We start from the raw sequence: 16,607 nt of genomic DNA, 5'->3' as shown, positions 1-16,607 counted from the left end.
CTCTTAGAAACTTATAACTAACCATTCTAGGACATGAATAACTTTCATTAATTTTCTTTATTAAAGGATATCTTTCATACAGGTTATGTGTGTCCAAGTAAAACTGGTTTGATATTACTGTACCTGATAAGCAACTCTTGAAAATCAAAATTCAATGAAAGGAATGTAACCCATTCACATATATTTCATAGCAGTGCCGGAAAATCTGCAGAAATATAAAGTATATCAAATATATATATATTTTTTTAAAGACCAGAAAACTCCAAGTAAATAATGATTAAAATATTTTTGAAGATTACTTACACTGGATTATGTGAAATTAATAAGGAGCAATAAGGCATAACATTTCCTTGATTTTTCTATAAGTAATTCAGTTGAGAATCTGTATAGTAAAAATTCCCTTCTGCGTAACATGCTGGGTATCAAAGAAATGTAAATGAGCATGCATAAATTAGTTACACATCAAGTGACGGACCATGTGGACATAAACGTAATGAGTTTAAAGGGGACTTGTCACAAGGAAAAATGCTACTACTGTAGATATGGGGTTAATCTGCAGGTTAATAGCATTCAGAATCTACCCCGTTGCCTGGAGGAAATTAACTTTAATCCTCTTAGTAACATTCGGACTTCAGTGGTGGTGCTGGCGCTGGTTCAGTCACCACTTTGTGTATTGAGAGCAGTGGCTGCAACTGTGCCCCCACACTGACTGATATCCGCTCTGCATTATAGGAGGCTGTCAGTCAGTGTAGGGGGACAATTACAGGCACAGTGTGGTGACTGGACTTATACCAACACTGCTCCCATGACTGAAACTGGAACAGTTCCAGTGGATTAAAGTAATTTTCCCTCCTGCAGCATGGTTTAATGTACAGGCACTGCAGCAGATTAACCCTATATTTTCAGGTTAATAGCACTTTTTCAAGTGACTTGTTCCCTTTAAAGTTTAAAATTATAATCCTTTGTTTAAAAAATAAGCTTTTTATCATGCAAAAAGAATTTAACTTTGTGACAAACAATAGAGATAATCAGTACTGATGAGAGAATATATTTGTATATATTCGTTATTCACACGTATATTAAGGTATTTGGGATCTTTGTTTGTCTGGTATTTTGGTATTTGACTTGTCTCCTCCCATGTTTGGCACCTGATTTTCAGCCACTAGACATGCAGAGATTGCCTGCCAATCACAGCAATACTATAGCGCAGCCATTTTTACTGCTGGTATTACTGTGATTAGGAGGCGCAGTGAAAAAAGTGACATGCAGTCCCCTACCTGTTTGAAATAACCAGCACAGGTAAAGGAAACAGCTGGGGACTGGTATTCTCAGGCTGGGAAGGTCCCTGTTTATTGGACCCCCCAACCCAAAAATAGCGGCCTGCAGCCACCCCACACTTGGCGCATAATTGTAGCACTTTACCCAGCTCATCTCAATTAGCCTGGTGTGGTAGAAATCAGGGTAACATATGGGTTTGATGTCAGCTGTTATTTGTCAAAAATCACAGCTGACATCAAGCCTTAGGTTGTTAATGGAGAGGTGTCTATGAGGCCCCACCATTACCAACCCTGTAAGTAAAAAGAAAAAAACACAAACTCACAAAAAAACTTTAAGTAATAAAAAAAAAACTTCTTTCAGCAGTTTATTAACCTTCAAAACACGCCCGTGGGTCTGACGTAATCCAAACGGTGTACCACAATGATCCTGGCTCTGCTACATTCAAAAGCTGCAATAATGGAAAATGAGACCGACCACTGCAATGTCTGGGACACACTCAGGACAATGGGGGACCTGACTTTGAGAAGCAGTAACATCAGTCAGGTCCCCTGAGTTCACAGCCATTCTCCTTGTACTATTTGTAATCACCGGTAAACCTGCTGCTGGATGGCCAGAATGCCAGATTGCAAGACATGGCTGCACAGCAGTCTGGCAATTTGGAAGTCAGGTCACCGGAGTTCACACTCGGGGTTTTCCCCGCTGCCCTCAATGGACTCTGTTGAACCTGCTGCTGCATTTCCAGACTGCAGTGCAGCTGTGCCCCATAATCCAGCAGTCTGGCAGTGGGTTCAACTGAGTTCACTGAAAACAGTGCGGGAAAGCCCCAGGTGTGTGCTCTGGTGACCTGACTGCCAGACTTCAGTACACGGCAGCACAGCAGTCAGATTGTCCAGTAGCTGTGAGGCCCAGAAGCATAAGAAGAGTCTTTAAGGAAGCATTTTAGGTGCATGGAGTTCCCAGCTGCTGGAACATCTGTAGGCTGTGAACTCTGGTAAGAGTTCACAGCCTTCACATGTATCATCAGCTGGGATCTCTGGGATCCGGGCCTCTTGAGGAGTATGGCATGAAGACTTTAAGTTGGTTTACATCTTTTGTCTTTCAAAAACCATTTTATGGCAGAAATTTGCCAAAAATCCTTTGACTTTGGTGTTTTAAATAATAAAGAAAACTGTTTCATTACATGGACATTTAGTATCTTAATGGCATTTTTTTTTTTACAATGGTCCTTCAATATTATCAGATAGAACTAAAACAGCACTATTTTATTAAAATTCCCCAAGTCCTTAATACACTGCCATGATCAAGTGATTTTTCATATAGCTGTTTGGAGGTTTTGAAGTTATGTCACCTATTTTAACTTGACATTCCTCGACAATTCTACTACAACAGAAGCATTTGCAATTTAACAAAGTGCTCTAACTCTAACAAGTCAAAAATTTACAGATTAACCAGTAATTGTGTCTTAAGATTTCCATATGCTCATTTGTGCAAAAGTAGATTTTTCATATGCACTTTCAACTGAGCTCAACATTTATGTGTTTTCAAAATGAGAAGCAGAGTATACCTCTGCCAATGGATTTTCACCAAAGAAACTATCAAGTTATTCTACCCCCCCACCCCTCAACATCATCTGTCAGGAGAGTCAACAAACACCATATACTATGATAGGCAGCCAGTCTTACCAAAATCAGAAGGTTCAGACAAGTTAAATGTAATGTGTTAAAGGGAACTTTTCTTTCAAGGTTATGCCTAATAAGTAATTTGCTCTACAATACTAAGCCAATTTTCTCAATAGATACTGTGTAGTTGTGTTCTTGATTGAATAGACAATTGAACACTGGATTTTATTTCTCATTATCTATGATATACACTAATGGAGCAAAAGGGTAACAATGTTTTGAACTTTTAAATGTCAAGCTCTATATTTCACCGTCCACAAAATCTTTGAGCATGTTACTACCATTGTTTTATAGGCAATCATCTTGACTATCCCATACGTAAATTTGACTTGCAATGATTTATCATATAAATAATTATACAGAGTCACTGAATTGTTATTGTTTTGCTCATGTTGATAGAAAAAGCCATCATCTCTACTTCATTGTCATTAAACCATTTCTTCCCCAATCTCAACTCATGCTTCGGGTCGTTGATCTGCTAATACACTATGTTATCCTTTTTATACTCATAGTACACAAGTGTATAAAGTAATTTGTTTTGTATGATCCTCACATATACTGTAGCTCAGCATTGAGGCCACCATCAATAGTGGTCAAGTATCCAACACCTTTGGCTGTGACATAACCCCATATCATTTTTTCTTCCTCTACTGAACTTGACATTTCCTTCAATTTCTCATTCTCTTAATCCCTTTTTTCCTTGTTTCTTCCAGACCTACTTACACCCACCAGAGCCTAGTTTATTGACTTTACCCTCACTACTACAAATCATCCATTTCCAAACTTCAACTCTAAAATTTTTCTACTTTTTTGCAAACTTTTGCAGATGATTCTTATGCCAATACTGGAGTTGGTTTCTTCATCTTTTTTGGGGTCATCATTCTTGTCTTTAGTAAAGTGCATTACACAGTGATTGCATGGACTTCTGTGATCTCACTATTACAAAGCATATGAGCCACCTCCACTGCCGTGTTTGTTGCGCCAAAACTGATAGTCCTTGTGATAAGCTGTCTTGTTGACTACGATATTTTAACCCAACATCTACCTCTTGGCTTTTGAATGGATTGATGGACTTTATTTCATACTAATATATCTTTCAATTAGCAAGGCACTCACATGATACAGTTTGACAGTTGTTTTGGAGAGAGACCACTATCGATGAGCTGGATGATGCTGCTTCTATTTTTTTGGGTAAATCTTCTTTATTGCTGCTCCTTGATTCAAACTAGTGACCTTTCGCTTGGGAATCAACCTTTTAACATACTGTGCTAGTAGGAATGTCACAACAGGTTGTAATTTGTATTATACAGGAAGAAAAAGATTTTTCCTTCAACTGGAGCAAAACAGTTTAGTTTACACGCTGCGACATCGCTAGCGATTGCTAGCAATGTCGAGTGCGATAGCACTCTCCCCCGTCGTACATGCGATATCTAGCGCTTGCTGCCGTAGCGAACATTATCGCTATGGCAGCTTCACACACAGATACCTGGTCGGTGACGTCGCTGTGACTGCCGAACAATCCCTCTTTCAAGGGGGAGGTGCGTTCGGCGTCAACGCAACGTCACCGTGACGTCACTAAGCAGCCGGCCAAAAGAAGCGGAGGGGCGGAGATGAGCGGGACATAACATCCCGCCCACCTCCTTCCTTCCACAATGCCGCTGGATGCAGGTAAGGAGATGTTTTTCATTCCTGCAGCTTCACACACAGCGATGTGTGGTGCTGCAGTAATGACAAACAACATCATATCAGCAGCAGGAGTGACATTATGGAAATAAACAACGTGACACAGATCAGCGATTTTTGTCACATTTGTGCTCGTTCATCGTCGCAGGTAAGATTTACCTGTTGTGATCTTGTTACCGGCGCCAGATGTGCATCACTAACGACGTGACCCCGACGATATATATCGGCCGCGATGTCGCAACATGTAAAGCCCGCCTAACAATGCAGTGATATGACAAGAATCTACAAAACTAATCACATGTAAAATACTTGCAAGTCAAATTTATGTATGAGATAGCCAAGATTACAAAATGATGCTGAACTCATGCTAAAAGATGTAGTGAATGGTGAGCTATGGAGACTGAAAGTCAAAAGTTCAAAACAGTGTTGCCTCTTTGCTCATCAGGATAACAAATACTGTATGCGCCAATCCAGATTTCTTGCACGTTAACATGGATTTACTATGAAAATCTGAGAAAAATATGTCAATGGCAAGGTAAAATAATTTAGAAGTTTAAATCATTAGAAAAATTACACCCACTATGGATAACACAATGACTTCTATTTTTTTTCTACTTTTTCCTATTTATCTTTAAAACTAAGAGTATGCTATCTGGCTTTAAATGCTGGCCTGGAATAGTAGTATAAATCTAACATATGTAGTTTGGTTAAAATTTAGGAGAATTTTTATAACACTTTTATAACAGTATGTTCCAATATAGGTGAATTATATGGTTAATTCAGGTAAATATTTCAAATATTTTGACCTTATTTTTGACCGTATATCATATAAAAATGCATATATATATGTTTTCTCTTTTAGGTAAAGGTGAACATGGCAAGCCATATCCTGTCAATGAATTAGATCAAGATGACACAGCATATAGAGAAAATGGTTTTAATATATATGTTAGTAACAATATTGCACTGGAGAGATCGCTCCCTGATATTCGACATCCTAAGTAAGTTGACCTTCCTATTACATTTTCCATTAAATAATAAAATAAATATATATTAAAATGGTTAAAACGAAAATGTTCATATAATCAATTTAGCTGTAAATTTTTGTGTCGCTATCTAATTCCATTGATGTGGTGGCTGGCAGACAGACCCAGCTGGAAACTAGGTGAATCTGGGAATTTTAGATACACTTATGTAATTTAAATTTAAGGTTCCACGTATCATTTCATTACATAAAGCAGCTCACTGAAATTGATTAAATAAGTCATTATGGGGTTATGCTGCAATCCAATAAAATTGATGAATGGAAATGAAATCACTCATAGATTATGGTTTCTTGCTCGAAAAAAAAATCTGCTGTAATAAAATATATCACTAACAAAGAATGACCAAGTCATTTCCTGGTGTGAGGCTTATGCTAATAAGAAATTAAAATGTTGTGTACATACTTGTTTTACTCTTATTAACTTAGCATAGATGGTTGCAGATGAAATTAGCAATACTTTGACATTGGAAAATTAAACTTGAATAATATATGAATCATATCCTATTGATATAAATGAAAAGTGGCATTTACAGACAAGAACTATATTTAAAAAATATACATTAATAACACTGTGCAACAAAAAATAACTTTTCGTCTGCTACTGTTCAAAAACCTTTTGTCCTATTCTAAATCGGGTGTGCATATTCCAAATCCGAAGTCAGACTTGTTGTAACACTTCAGGAAATTTTGTTATGTTTAGCCCCTTCACTCCCGGAAGATTTTTCCGTTTTTTTTGTCTTTTGCTCCCCTTCTTCCGAGAGCCGTAACGTTTTAATTTTTCCGTCCATCTCTCCATATAAGGGCTCGTATTTTGTGGGATGAGTTGTACTTTGAAAGTAAACCATAAGTTTTACCATATAGTGTACTAAAAAACTGAAAAAAAATTCTGAGTGCGGAAGAATTGCAAAAAAAAAAAAAAATAGACACCAAACATGTATAGGTTTAGTGTTATCTAAGGGGTTTAAAAAATTCAGACGTTTGTCCATAAAAGCGGCACATTTTTTGTGCCATTTTCTGAAAACTGTAGCATTCTTATTTTTCAGGATCTGTGGCTCAGTAATGGCTTATTTTTTGTTTCTCGAGCTGAGGTTTTTAACGGTACCAATTTTGTGCAGATGCTCTGTTTTGATCACCTGTTATTGCATTTTATGCGGAATTTGTGGCAACTAAAAAAGAAATTTTGGCATTTGAAATTTTTTTGCCGCTACGCCATTTACTGATCAGATTAATTGATTTTATATTTTGATAAATCGGGCATTTCTGAACGCGGCGATATCAAATGTATTTATATTTTTTATTTTTTTAACCCTTTATTTTTCAATGTGGCGAATGGGGGATGATTTAAACTATTAGGTATTTTATTTTAAAACTTTTTTTAACTTTTTTTTATTTTACTAGTCCCCCTAGGGGACTATAAGGATCAGCAGTCTGGTCGCTTGTTCCTTTCTGGAGCTCACAGCTGCACAGCTGCGATCTGCAGAAAGGCTGCCTTACTCTCTTACATGGCAGTCTGCCGGGTGTCAGAGGAAGTGACTCATGATAGCTACACATGACAACCCTGTGCTACCATAGCAACCATCGGCTCCAGGTGATCACATCACGTGACTGTCGATGACGCCGGGAAAGTGAATAGTCATCGCGGCGGGGATGCACACCACGCTGTGACATTTTGACAGCGTGGTTTAAGGGGTTAAAAGGCATGAGTGGAATTCGAATTCACTTGTGCCTGATAGCCACACATGTCAGCTGTTCAAATCAGCTGACATGTGTGTGACCGACCACCGGCTGCCCGCAGCAGCCGGCAGGGAGTATACCGACATAAGGCAGTACATCCAATGTTGGTAAGAGGTTTAGTTTGCACAAAAGTATGAAGTAATTTGAAAGCATTGAATACATTTCTACAGAATGAGTTACAATAACCTGATCTACATCAACGTTTTTGTAGTAAATAATTTATGAAATGTCAGTTAATAGCAAAATTACAAGAAGTTCCATAACCCTGTCTTAAAATCTTACATGAGCAAGGCCCACAGTACTGTCGGAAGTGCTTCAGGCATCTGCTTTTGCGTTTGTAGCCGGTCATATTATTCCATTGCAAAAACCAGCAGTAGTCCCCGTTAGCCCAGTGTAACACAAAGTGCAACAAATATGAGATGCCCAGCTTTCATAATTGTAAGCAAGACGCACTAACTATGTGAGATTCTTGTGCTGATCATGAGTAGTGTATTTGCCACATATGTAGCAGAAATTGTTCGGATCGTTAACACATTTGTGTCTATCCATCTTAAGATTATAAACTACTATAACAGATCCGATCTTGTTTAAAACTCTGTCCAACTTACTTTATATTCGTACTGCTGACATCAGTGGATAGAGCTGTTTGAGCAAGTCCAGACAAGTCCAGGCATGTCCGCAGGAACATTTATAGTACAATATAATGCATTAATATTATGAGTGAATATGGGCTTTGCATGCATAACTTAAAATCTAGACATTCCAGGCAAATTCAGAATTCATATTTGAAATCAGCACATTAAACTTACTACAAATCACATTTTTTTTTTATCTCAGTAGCAAAATCATTGTTGTGCAGTGTAATGTTTGGACCCATTCCTAGTTTGGCTTACAATTTGAAATGCTGATGCAAAATACGGTAATAACTAAAACACTACAAAGTTTAATCAATGAAACATCACAATTATAATCTAAAATAAATAAATTAGTTTCTTGGCAAAAATGGTGATTTGTGCATATAAAAACAGAAGCAACTGCACAGGTTTTGGGGATTTTAAATTAGTTGTAGAAACTACTGCAGCCACTTAATACATTCCTGTGTATGGCACTACTGTCTTCACAACTCTAATATCTCGTTTAATCAAACAAATATTAATTTTTCAGTGCTGAAAAAATCAAAAGCACATCAAATTGACTTTGAATGTTAGAAAAAGTTCTGATTTGTCAAAGTCAAATTTTTTTTGCTATTTTTTAGGAGCGCATCTAGAATATTGGTAGGCAGCTGCCATGTTGCTGGATTTCTATGAGCCAAAAGAAGATACAAAAAAATGTATGCTCCCCTGAGTGTTCCCTTGTCCCACTGCTGCAGTTTCTAGCTCTGTCATTTTGTGAGTTCAGTAAGTGACCAAGGCATAATAATACACTTATTTGATGAAAATCAAATCGAATGTTCTTAACAAATTCAAGTGAAATTTTGCAAATTTGCTAGCCCCTATTACTTACACTTACTTATAAAGACCTCTTAAAAGTGGAGAATACATTTCTTGGTAGATAAGTATTGAAGGTAACTATGTATAGCTCTTATTCCCAATGGTTAGTTATCCTTAAATGTAAATGACTTTCATAAGAGAGTAGATATTTGGACGTGAGGCAACTCAGTATTTTATACTCTTGCCTTTCATTGCTGGGGTCTTGAGTTACAATTTTACCATGAACAGCACTTGCATTAAACTTGTGTTTGTTCAACTTTTCTATCTATTCGTTATTAGTGATGAGTGAGCACTACCATGCTCAGGTGCTAGGTAGTCAATAAGAGCAGCTGGAAGCTTGACTGGGAGTGACTCGAGAACACGAGTATAATGGAGTCAATGGGGGTCTTGAGTATTTTTTCTGGAAATGGTGCTTAAAAATGATTGAGTCCACAATTGACAACCCTTAAACTTGGATGTTCGAGGCGTGTCCATCCGAGCATTCAACTGCTGTTAATGAGTAGCAAGCACCTGAGCATGGTAGTGCTCGCTCATCACTAATAAAGAAGTAAAACTTATATTGTGAGTCCCACTGGCAACTGTGGGTGATGTTAGTGTCAGTAAATAGTTGATGAAATTTGTGAGCGCTATATATACATATATATACTCTAATTCTAACTAGAGAGGAGTGCCAATGGGAAGAGATGTGAGGGAAAATTATGCGGTCAATGAATTGCAAAAAGACAGATCAGTTTTTGGTGCATGCTTTGTTCATGCCCACCACTGCAGAAGACGTTTAGAACCGCTGACAGTGGAGCAAGTGCGCCATCACCCCTAGCACTGCCACATGATTTGCCCGTGTGGACGTTTCCGGGCATGCGCACAGACCTGTGTGAAGTACTGAAAACTATAAAACTAATACGCTATGCTGTGCTATCTTGAATTAAAATGCAAGTATGTTAAGGAAAGGGTGGGATACAGGATAAGTGTAATAAAGATGGCAGTATAGTGCAGCGAATGAACTGTACAGTGTGAGCTAAAAGTGATAAGGAAAACGACCATATGATTTTCAAGGAATAAAATATAAACGTGTAAGATATAACATAATGAAGTAATATAAAAAAATACAATTCTAATAATATTTTTAGTTTGTATAGACATAGGTGATAAGGAAAAATGAAATGTGAATGTATGTTAGGACGTGGTGATGTCTGTGAGTGTTTGGTTATGCATACTGGAAACTATAAATGTGAGGAGGTGCAACTCAAAATTAAAGCAATACGAATGGTAAATATCACACAATTGTGAATGGTAAGACAGTTTGGAATAATACACAAAAGTGAAGTATAATGTGCCTTAATATCAAGGATTATATATGACAATAAGGAACCATATGTAGAGTAAATAATAATGTAGCCATAATACAAACATAAATTATACATATGTATATAGTGTGAGACTGTGACCGGGGTTATCTATGACGGCCGGTATGTCTCGCCCCGGTTGTGCTCACTCCATGATAATCCACTATAGGGTTAATGCTGTTTCCCTACAGGCTGAAGGGAGGGTTAAATAGATTCAGGAACAAGGGCAGGTGTGCCGGGTGTGAGGGAGTGATCACATCTCCCTGAGTTCTCTGCCGGAAAGGCACATATGTACTATTGTGGACTTTTTCTTTGGAATAAACCGTGTGCTGTGAACCTTGGTGCCTGGATCCCGTGTCTTCTGCAGCGCAGCCGACGACGCTACCTCACAATAGATACATGAAAACATACATACACATGCACAAAGCATGTACACGTACAAATACATACAGTTGAATCCAGAAGTTTACATACACTATCTAAAAAGACACATCTGCATGTTTTTCCTCACCATCTGACATGAAATCAGAATAAACCTTTAATGTTTTAGGTCAATTAGGAACCAAAATTATTTATATTTGACAAATGCCAGAATAATGAGAGAGAATGTTTTAAGTCATCTTATTACTTTATGCAAAGTCAAAAGCTTAAATAAACTAAAAGTACAGTACTATGCTTTTAAACAATATGGGACAGTCTACATGATGATGTCATATCTGGAAGCTTCTGATAGGTGTATTAGAAATTTAAGAGTTAATTAGAAACACACCTGTGGATGTATTTTAATGGACACCTGAAACACACTTCTTATTTGTGTAGCACAGCAGTAAGGAACGTTTTTACTGCCAGGGGCCATTTGGAATTTTCTACCATCCTTTGGGGACCGCACAAAATTATCAACTTGAAAATTACCCTGCAATATTTGGTCAAACAATTAATTAACTCACCCCTACTGTGGTGGCTGGAGCTGCTCCTCTTTGCTGTGGCTGTGATGTTAGGTGATATTGACCATGTTGCTTCCCACAACTGCTATTCCAGGTTTGTCTTGTCTGGAGAGGCTGGGGGCATAAATATTATTGGAGATGCTGGGGCATACACATCACAGATGATGCTAGGGTGCATAAATTACAGGAGATGCTGGGGCACACACATCACAGGAAATACTGGGACGCATAAATTACAGGAAACGCAGGGGATACACACATCACAGGAGAGGCTGGAGGCATATACATTTAAGAAAGGGCTAGGGCAAATACATCACAGGAGAGGCTGGAGCATATAAATCATAGGAGAGACTAGGACATATACATCAGAGGAGGGGCATAAACATTACAGGAGGGACTGGGGCATATATATCACAAGAGGGGCATAAACATTACAGGAGAGGCTGGGGAATATACATCACAGGAGACGCTGGAGCATATACATTGCAGGAGGGGCATATACATCACAGGAGAGGCTTGGATTTATACATTACAGGAGATGCTGAGGCACATAGATAACAGGAGATTAATATATATATATATATATATATATATATATATATATATCTCACAGGAGGTGCTGGGGCATATACATCACAGAAGGGACTGGGCACATACATCACTGGAGGGGCATATACATCACAGGAGGGGCATATACATCACAGGAGAGGCTGGGGCATATTCATCACAGGAGGGGCTGGTGCACAGACATCACTGGGGGGCACGGAAAACACTGGGAGAGCACAGAGAGCACTGGTGGGCACTGACAGCACTGGCAATGGCATGGACAAAATTGGCAGCATGGATTGCAGTAGGGGACACACACAGGACTGGGGAACAATAACAGCACTGGCAGCGGCTTGAAAAACACTGGTGGTGGCACAGACAGCACTTGGGGGCATGGAAAGCACTTGGTGGCATGGACAGCACCCAGGCAAAGAAAGCACTAGGGGGCATGGACAGCACTGGTGGCAGATGCACAGTATTGGCAGTGGGACAGACAGTATTGGCGGCGGCATAGACAGCACTAGGTGACATGGACAGCACAAGGGAAATATGTAGAGCACTAGAGGATCATGGACACGACTGGTGGAGCATAGAAATCACTGGGGGCATGGACAACTATGACGAATAAACAGCACTGTGTGGTACACAGCACTTGGGGGGTGGCATACAGCAATGAGGGATACAGAGCACTGGGGTGTACAGAGCACTGGGGATCTCGAAGAGCACTAGGGAGGCATGGACTGGATTGGGGAACACAGACAGCACTGACCATGGCATTGGCAGGAGTGGTGTGGGCACAGATAGCACTAAAGGGGAAGAGACAGCATAAAGGATGCACAGACTTCACTAGGGGGGCATGGAAACACTAAGGGGCACAGACAGGATTGGGAGTCATGGACAGCACTGGTGGAGCACCGACGTCACCAGGGAGGCACGGACAGCACTGGGGAGTATGAACAGCACTGGGGGCACAGACAAAAGTGCAAGTTGCACAGCACTAAGAGGGTACACAGCACTGGGTGATGGAACACAGCACTGGGGGTACACAGCACTGGGAGGTGCACAGCAGGGACACACAGTACTAAGGGGTAGACAGCACTGGGGAGACAGCGTTGGATTGTGGACTCACAGCACTGAAAGAGGGGTCACACAGCAGCAATGGTCTGGGAGGCATGTATAGCAGGGAGCAAGTAAAGCTGCTGCTCCTCTTCTACTGTGAGATGGGACTGCATGTTGGACTTACCCTGCCCACAAAGTAAGACCTGAGCATGCTGGCACAGGCCAGCGTGTGGGCCTTGTGGTATTTGCACACAGCGCTGCATGCACATCCTTGCATCATGTGTTGGGAGTTAAAGGGCCTGGGGGCCACAGAAAAAGTCACTGCGGCCAACAAATGCACACGGGCCGGAAATTCCAATACCCTGGTGTAGCATCATTGGCAAATCAAAAGAAATCTGACAAGAACTCAGGAAGAAAATGGTAAACTTGCACAAGTCTGGCTCATCCTTGGAAGCAATTTCCAGATACCCAAAGGTGCCTCGTTCATCTGTACATACAATTATACCCAAGTACAAACAAGATGGGAATGTCCAGCCATCATATTGCTCAGGAAGGAGATGGGTTCTGTTTACCAGAGATGAAGATGCTTTGGTCAGACATGTTCATATCAACCCAAGAATAAAAGCAAAAGACCTTGTGAAGATGCTGGTGTAAGCTGGTAAGATTGTGTCATTATCCATATTGAAACGAGTACTGTATCAACACGGGCAGACAGGCCACTCTGCCAGGAACAAACAACCAAAAGAAGCATAAAAAGCTAGATCAATATTTGCAAATGCCCACTGGAACAAAGACCTTAATTTCTGTAGACACATCCTGTGGTCTGACAAAACTAAAATTTAACTGTTGGGCTATAATGTCTATCATTCCGTTCCTGTTCATTGGTTTGTGTATTTTACTGGATAGGAACATTGGGCAAAAATGCAGAGCTGATCCATGGACTCCAATAACACGTAACACATAGCAATACAGGTTGAGGAAGGATGATTAAATAGAATACAATACATAAAAGGGCGTAGAAAAAGCCCTTAACACAGATTTATAGGAATGTTATGTACCCGATACTTTCATTAAGTCACCTTGGTGATATGATATTTAATGTATACATACTCCAACTTTAGAGTGAGAGGATCCTGAAAAGATTTTCTTCTCTCTGATCCAGAGATATTTGGTCTATGGCATTTATGGATAGATGGCTTGGTTCACAGTTGTGCAAATGCTTAAAATGTCTGGCCAAAGTTTTCAGCTGTTCTTCATTGTTAATGGTATTTACTTTTTCAATGTTTATGACATATTCACTCATTCGAAGTTTCAATTCCCTTGTTGTCATGCTTATATATATTTTCCCACAGGGACATGTGGTGTGATAAATAATTCACTTCGATGAGCAGGACAAATGATGTGGAATTTTATAAGTATGCGAGTGATTCCAACTAATGAATTGCTTACCTTTAGAATAATAGTGACATGGTCTGCAACCACTACAGCGACAAAATCCCTTGGTGTTAAAAACAGGCATTTTGGGGGGTTTGTCTGCTAGTTGCTCTTCACAAGTAAATCCTTAATGTTGGCTGATCTTTTAGGATAATGTTGGGTTTGGATTGAATAATATGTTTCTTTATTGGCTCCATGAAGAGGATTCCCCATTGTTTGTTGATGATTTCTGTGAGCTCCGTCTATTGGTTGCTAAATGTAGTAATTGGCCTTACTTCTTTTTTTGGTTTAGGGTCTTCTTTTTGTGATCTATATCGAAGTTCAATACAGAGTGTATTTGCAGCTCTTTCAAAGCCATTGTGAATGTTCTGATGGCTATATCCACTATCCTGAAAATAACTGTATAAGGTCTTTGATTGCCATCAGAAGTTCTCCTCAGTGGAGCAAATTCTTTTGGCTCTCAGGTATTGTCAAATTGTAAATCCCCTTATTGTGCCTTTGGTTAGGAAGATTGGGCATGGAGTAATTAATTGGTAGCTATAGGTTTTCTGAATATGTTGGTTTCTAGATATCCTGTAGTGTTTTGCCGATCACAATGTCCAAGAAATGTAATTTGGAACCATATTGAAATATGAAACTGATATTCAAATAATTGTTATTCAACCTGATCACTATGTTATTTGGTACGAAACTAACTTTTCTCTTTCCCCTTCCCTCTAATCACTTCCTTTTGTGAATATATATCCTAGTCATATCAAGACACAATGCCATGATTAAGAGCAGAGTTGTTTGCTTGAGTTGCATAGACCATTGTCCACTTTTCCCCATGTTTTTATTACCTTTTATGATCCTATTTTTAATAGAGACCCATTAAAGTTAAATTTTAATCACTTCACTCAATTTGTGGATGCTGGATTTTTTGTTTCCATTTTGATTGAGCTATCATCTAGATGCCGGCCCAAAGTCTCCATTCACCAAAGTCCAATTATCCTCATGTCTGGTGAGCTACTTATTGTACTCTTACTTCTGGTTGCCTGATGAGCCTCTAAAAATTTTGAGCGAGGGCCACCTTTTTACCCTTTTAAAATTTGAAGCCCCCCGTTTGATATGGAGAAGGAGGAAGAGGACAAGAAAAGAAGAAATCATGAACCGTACATCTTTTTTGGATGGAAAGTGGTGCATGGGAATATAGCAGAAAAAAATTGAACATTTGAATTGGCTTTAGGTTCTTCTGCAGTCATCTGGTGTGCTAGGACGTGCGGGTCGGTCCAGGCCTTGTTCATTTTGATAAAAGTCAGCATGTCAGCATTTTTCATTGACAGGCAGATGTGCCTATCAGATATTAAACAATGTGACACGCCCAGATCGTTGTTACGATTTGCTGAGATTGGACATAGGTTGTTTATTTGCGGTCACATGTAACAATCTCACAAACGACACAGCAGCGATCAGCGATATATTGTTTGACCAAGGCGGTCGTTTGGATGTTGTTCATCGTTGGCAGAGTGTCAAACGTACCAATATGTCTGCTGCAATCCAAACAACGAACAATATTTTGAAACTGAACGACGTGTCAACGATCAATGATTTTCAACCTATTTGCGATCGTTCAGAGTCGCACGTAGGTGTCACATGCAACGACGTCGCTAATGATGCCGGATGTGCTTCACGGAAACCATGACCCCGACGACATATCGTCAGATAAATCGGAGCGTGTAACGCTGCCTTACGGCATAGAGGAACAGTTCATGTTCCTAGTTCAGTTTAGATACCCAATAGGTGTATGACATAGAGAAATAACAAAGGATGATGGTACAGCCTTTCACTATTTTCCAAAACATTTGCCCATAAAGCAGTGCCTTGGTGCTGAGAGAGTCTAATAAAAATGTCCCAGACCCTTTGAAAGTGTTCCTCTGCCTCTGTTGGAGCTGGTGTGTGTCTCCCTCATCTTTCCTTGGTTGCAGAAGAAACTACAGTTAGGTCCAGAAATATTTGGACAGTGACACAATTTTCGCGAGTTGGGCTCTGCATGCCACCACATTGGATTTGAAATGAAATCTCTACAACAGAATTCAAGTGCAGATTGTAACGTTTAATTTGAAGGTTTGAACAAAAATATCTGATAGAAATTGTAGGAATTGTACACATTTCTTTACAAACACTCCACATTTTAGGAGGTCAAAAGTAACTGGACAAATAAACCAAACCCAAACAAAATATTTTTATTTTCAATATTTTGTTGTGAATCCTTTGGAGGCAATCACTGCCTTAAGTCTGGAACCCATGGACATCACCAAACACTGGGTTTCCTCCTTCTTAATGCTTTGCCAGGCCTTTACAGCCGCAGCCTTCAGGTCTTGCTTGTTTGTGGG

General features: G+C 39.5%; 1 protein-coding gene across 1 annotated transcript in view; it reads left to right on the top strand.

Moving 5' to 3' along the window:
- The window catches only part of GALNTL6 (polypeptide N-acetylgalactosaminyltransferase like 6), a 2,628,190-nt gene that overhangs the window by 762,281 nt on the left and 1,849,302 nt on the right, over positions 1 to 16,607 (top strand). Inside the window, exon 3 of the mRNA XM_075347205.1 lies at positions 5,503 to 5,641. Within this exon, the coding sequence (XP_075203320.1) occupies positions 5,503 to 5,641 (139 nt within the window). The remainder of the gene's footprint in view (positions 1 to 5,502; positions 5,642 to 16,607) is intronic.

This window comes from Anomaloglossus baeobatrachus, chromosome 1 (genome assembly GCF_048569485.1).
Source record: "Anomaloglossus baeobatrachus isolate aAnoBae1 chromosome 1, aAnoBae1.hap1, whole genome shotgun sequence".
NCBI lineage: Eukaryota > Metazoa > Chordata > Amphibia > Anura > Aromobatidae > Anomaloglossus > Anomaloglossus baeobatrachus.
Note: the sequence above shows the minus strand (reverse complement) of the source record. Positions and strands in the feature narration are given on the sequence as shown.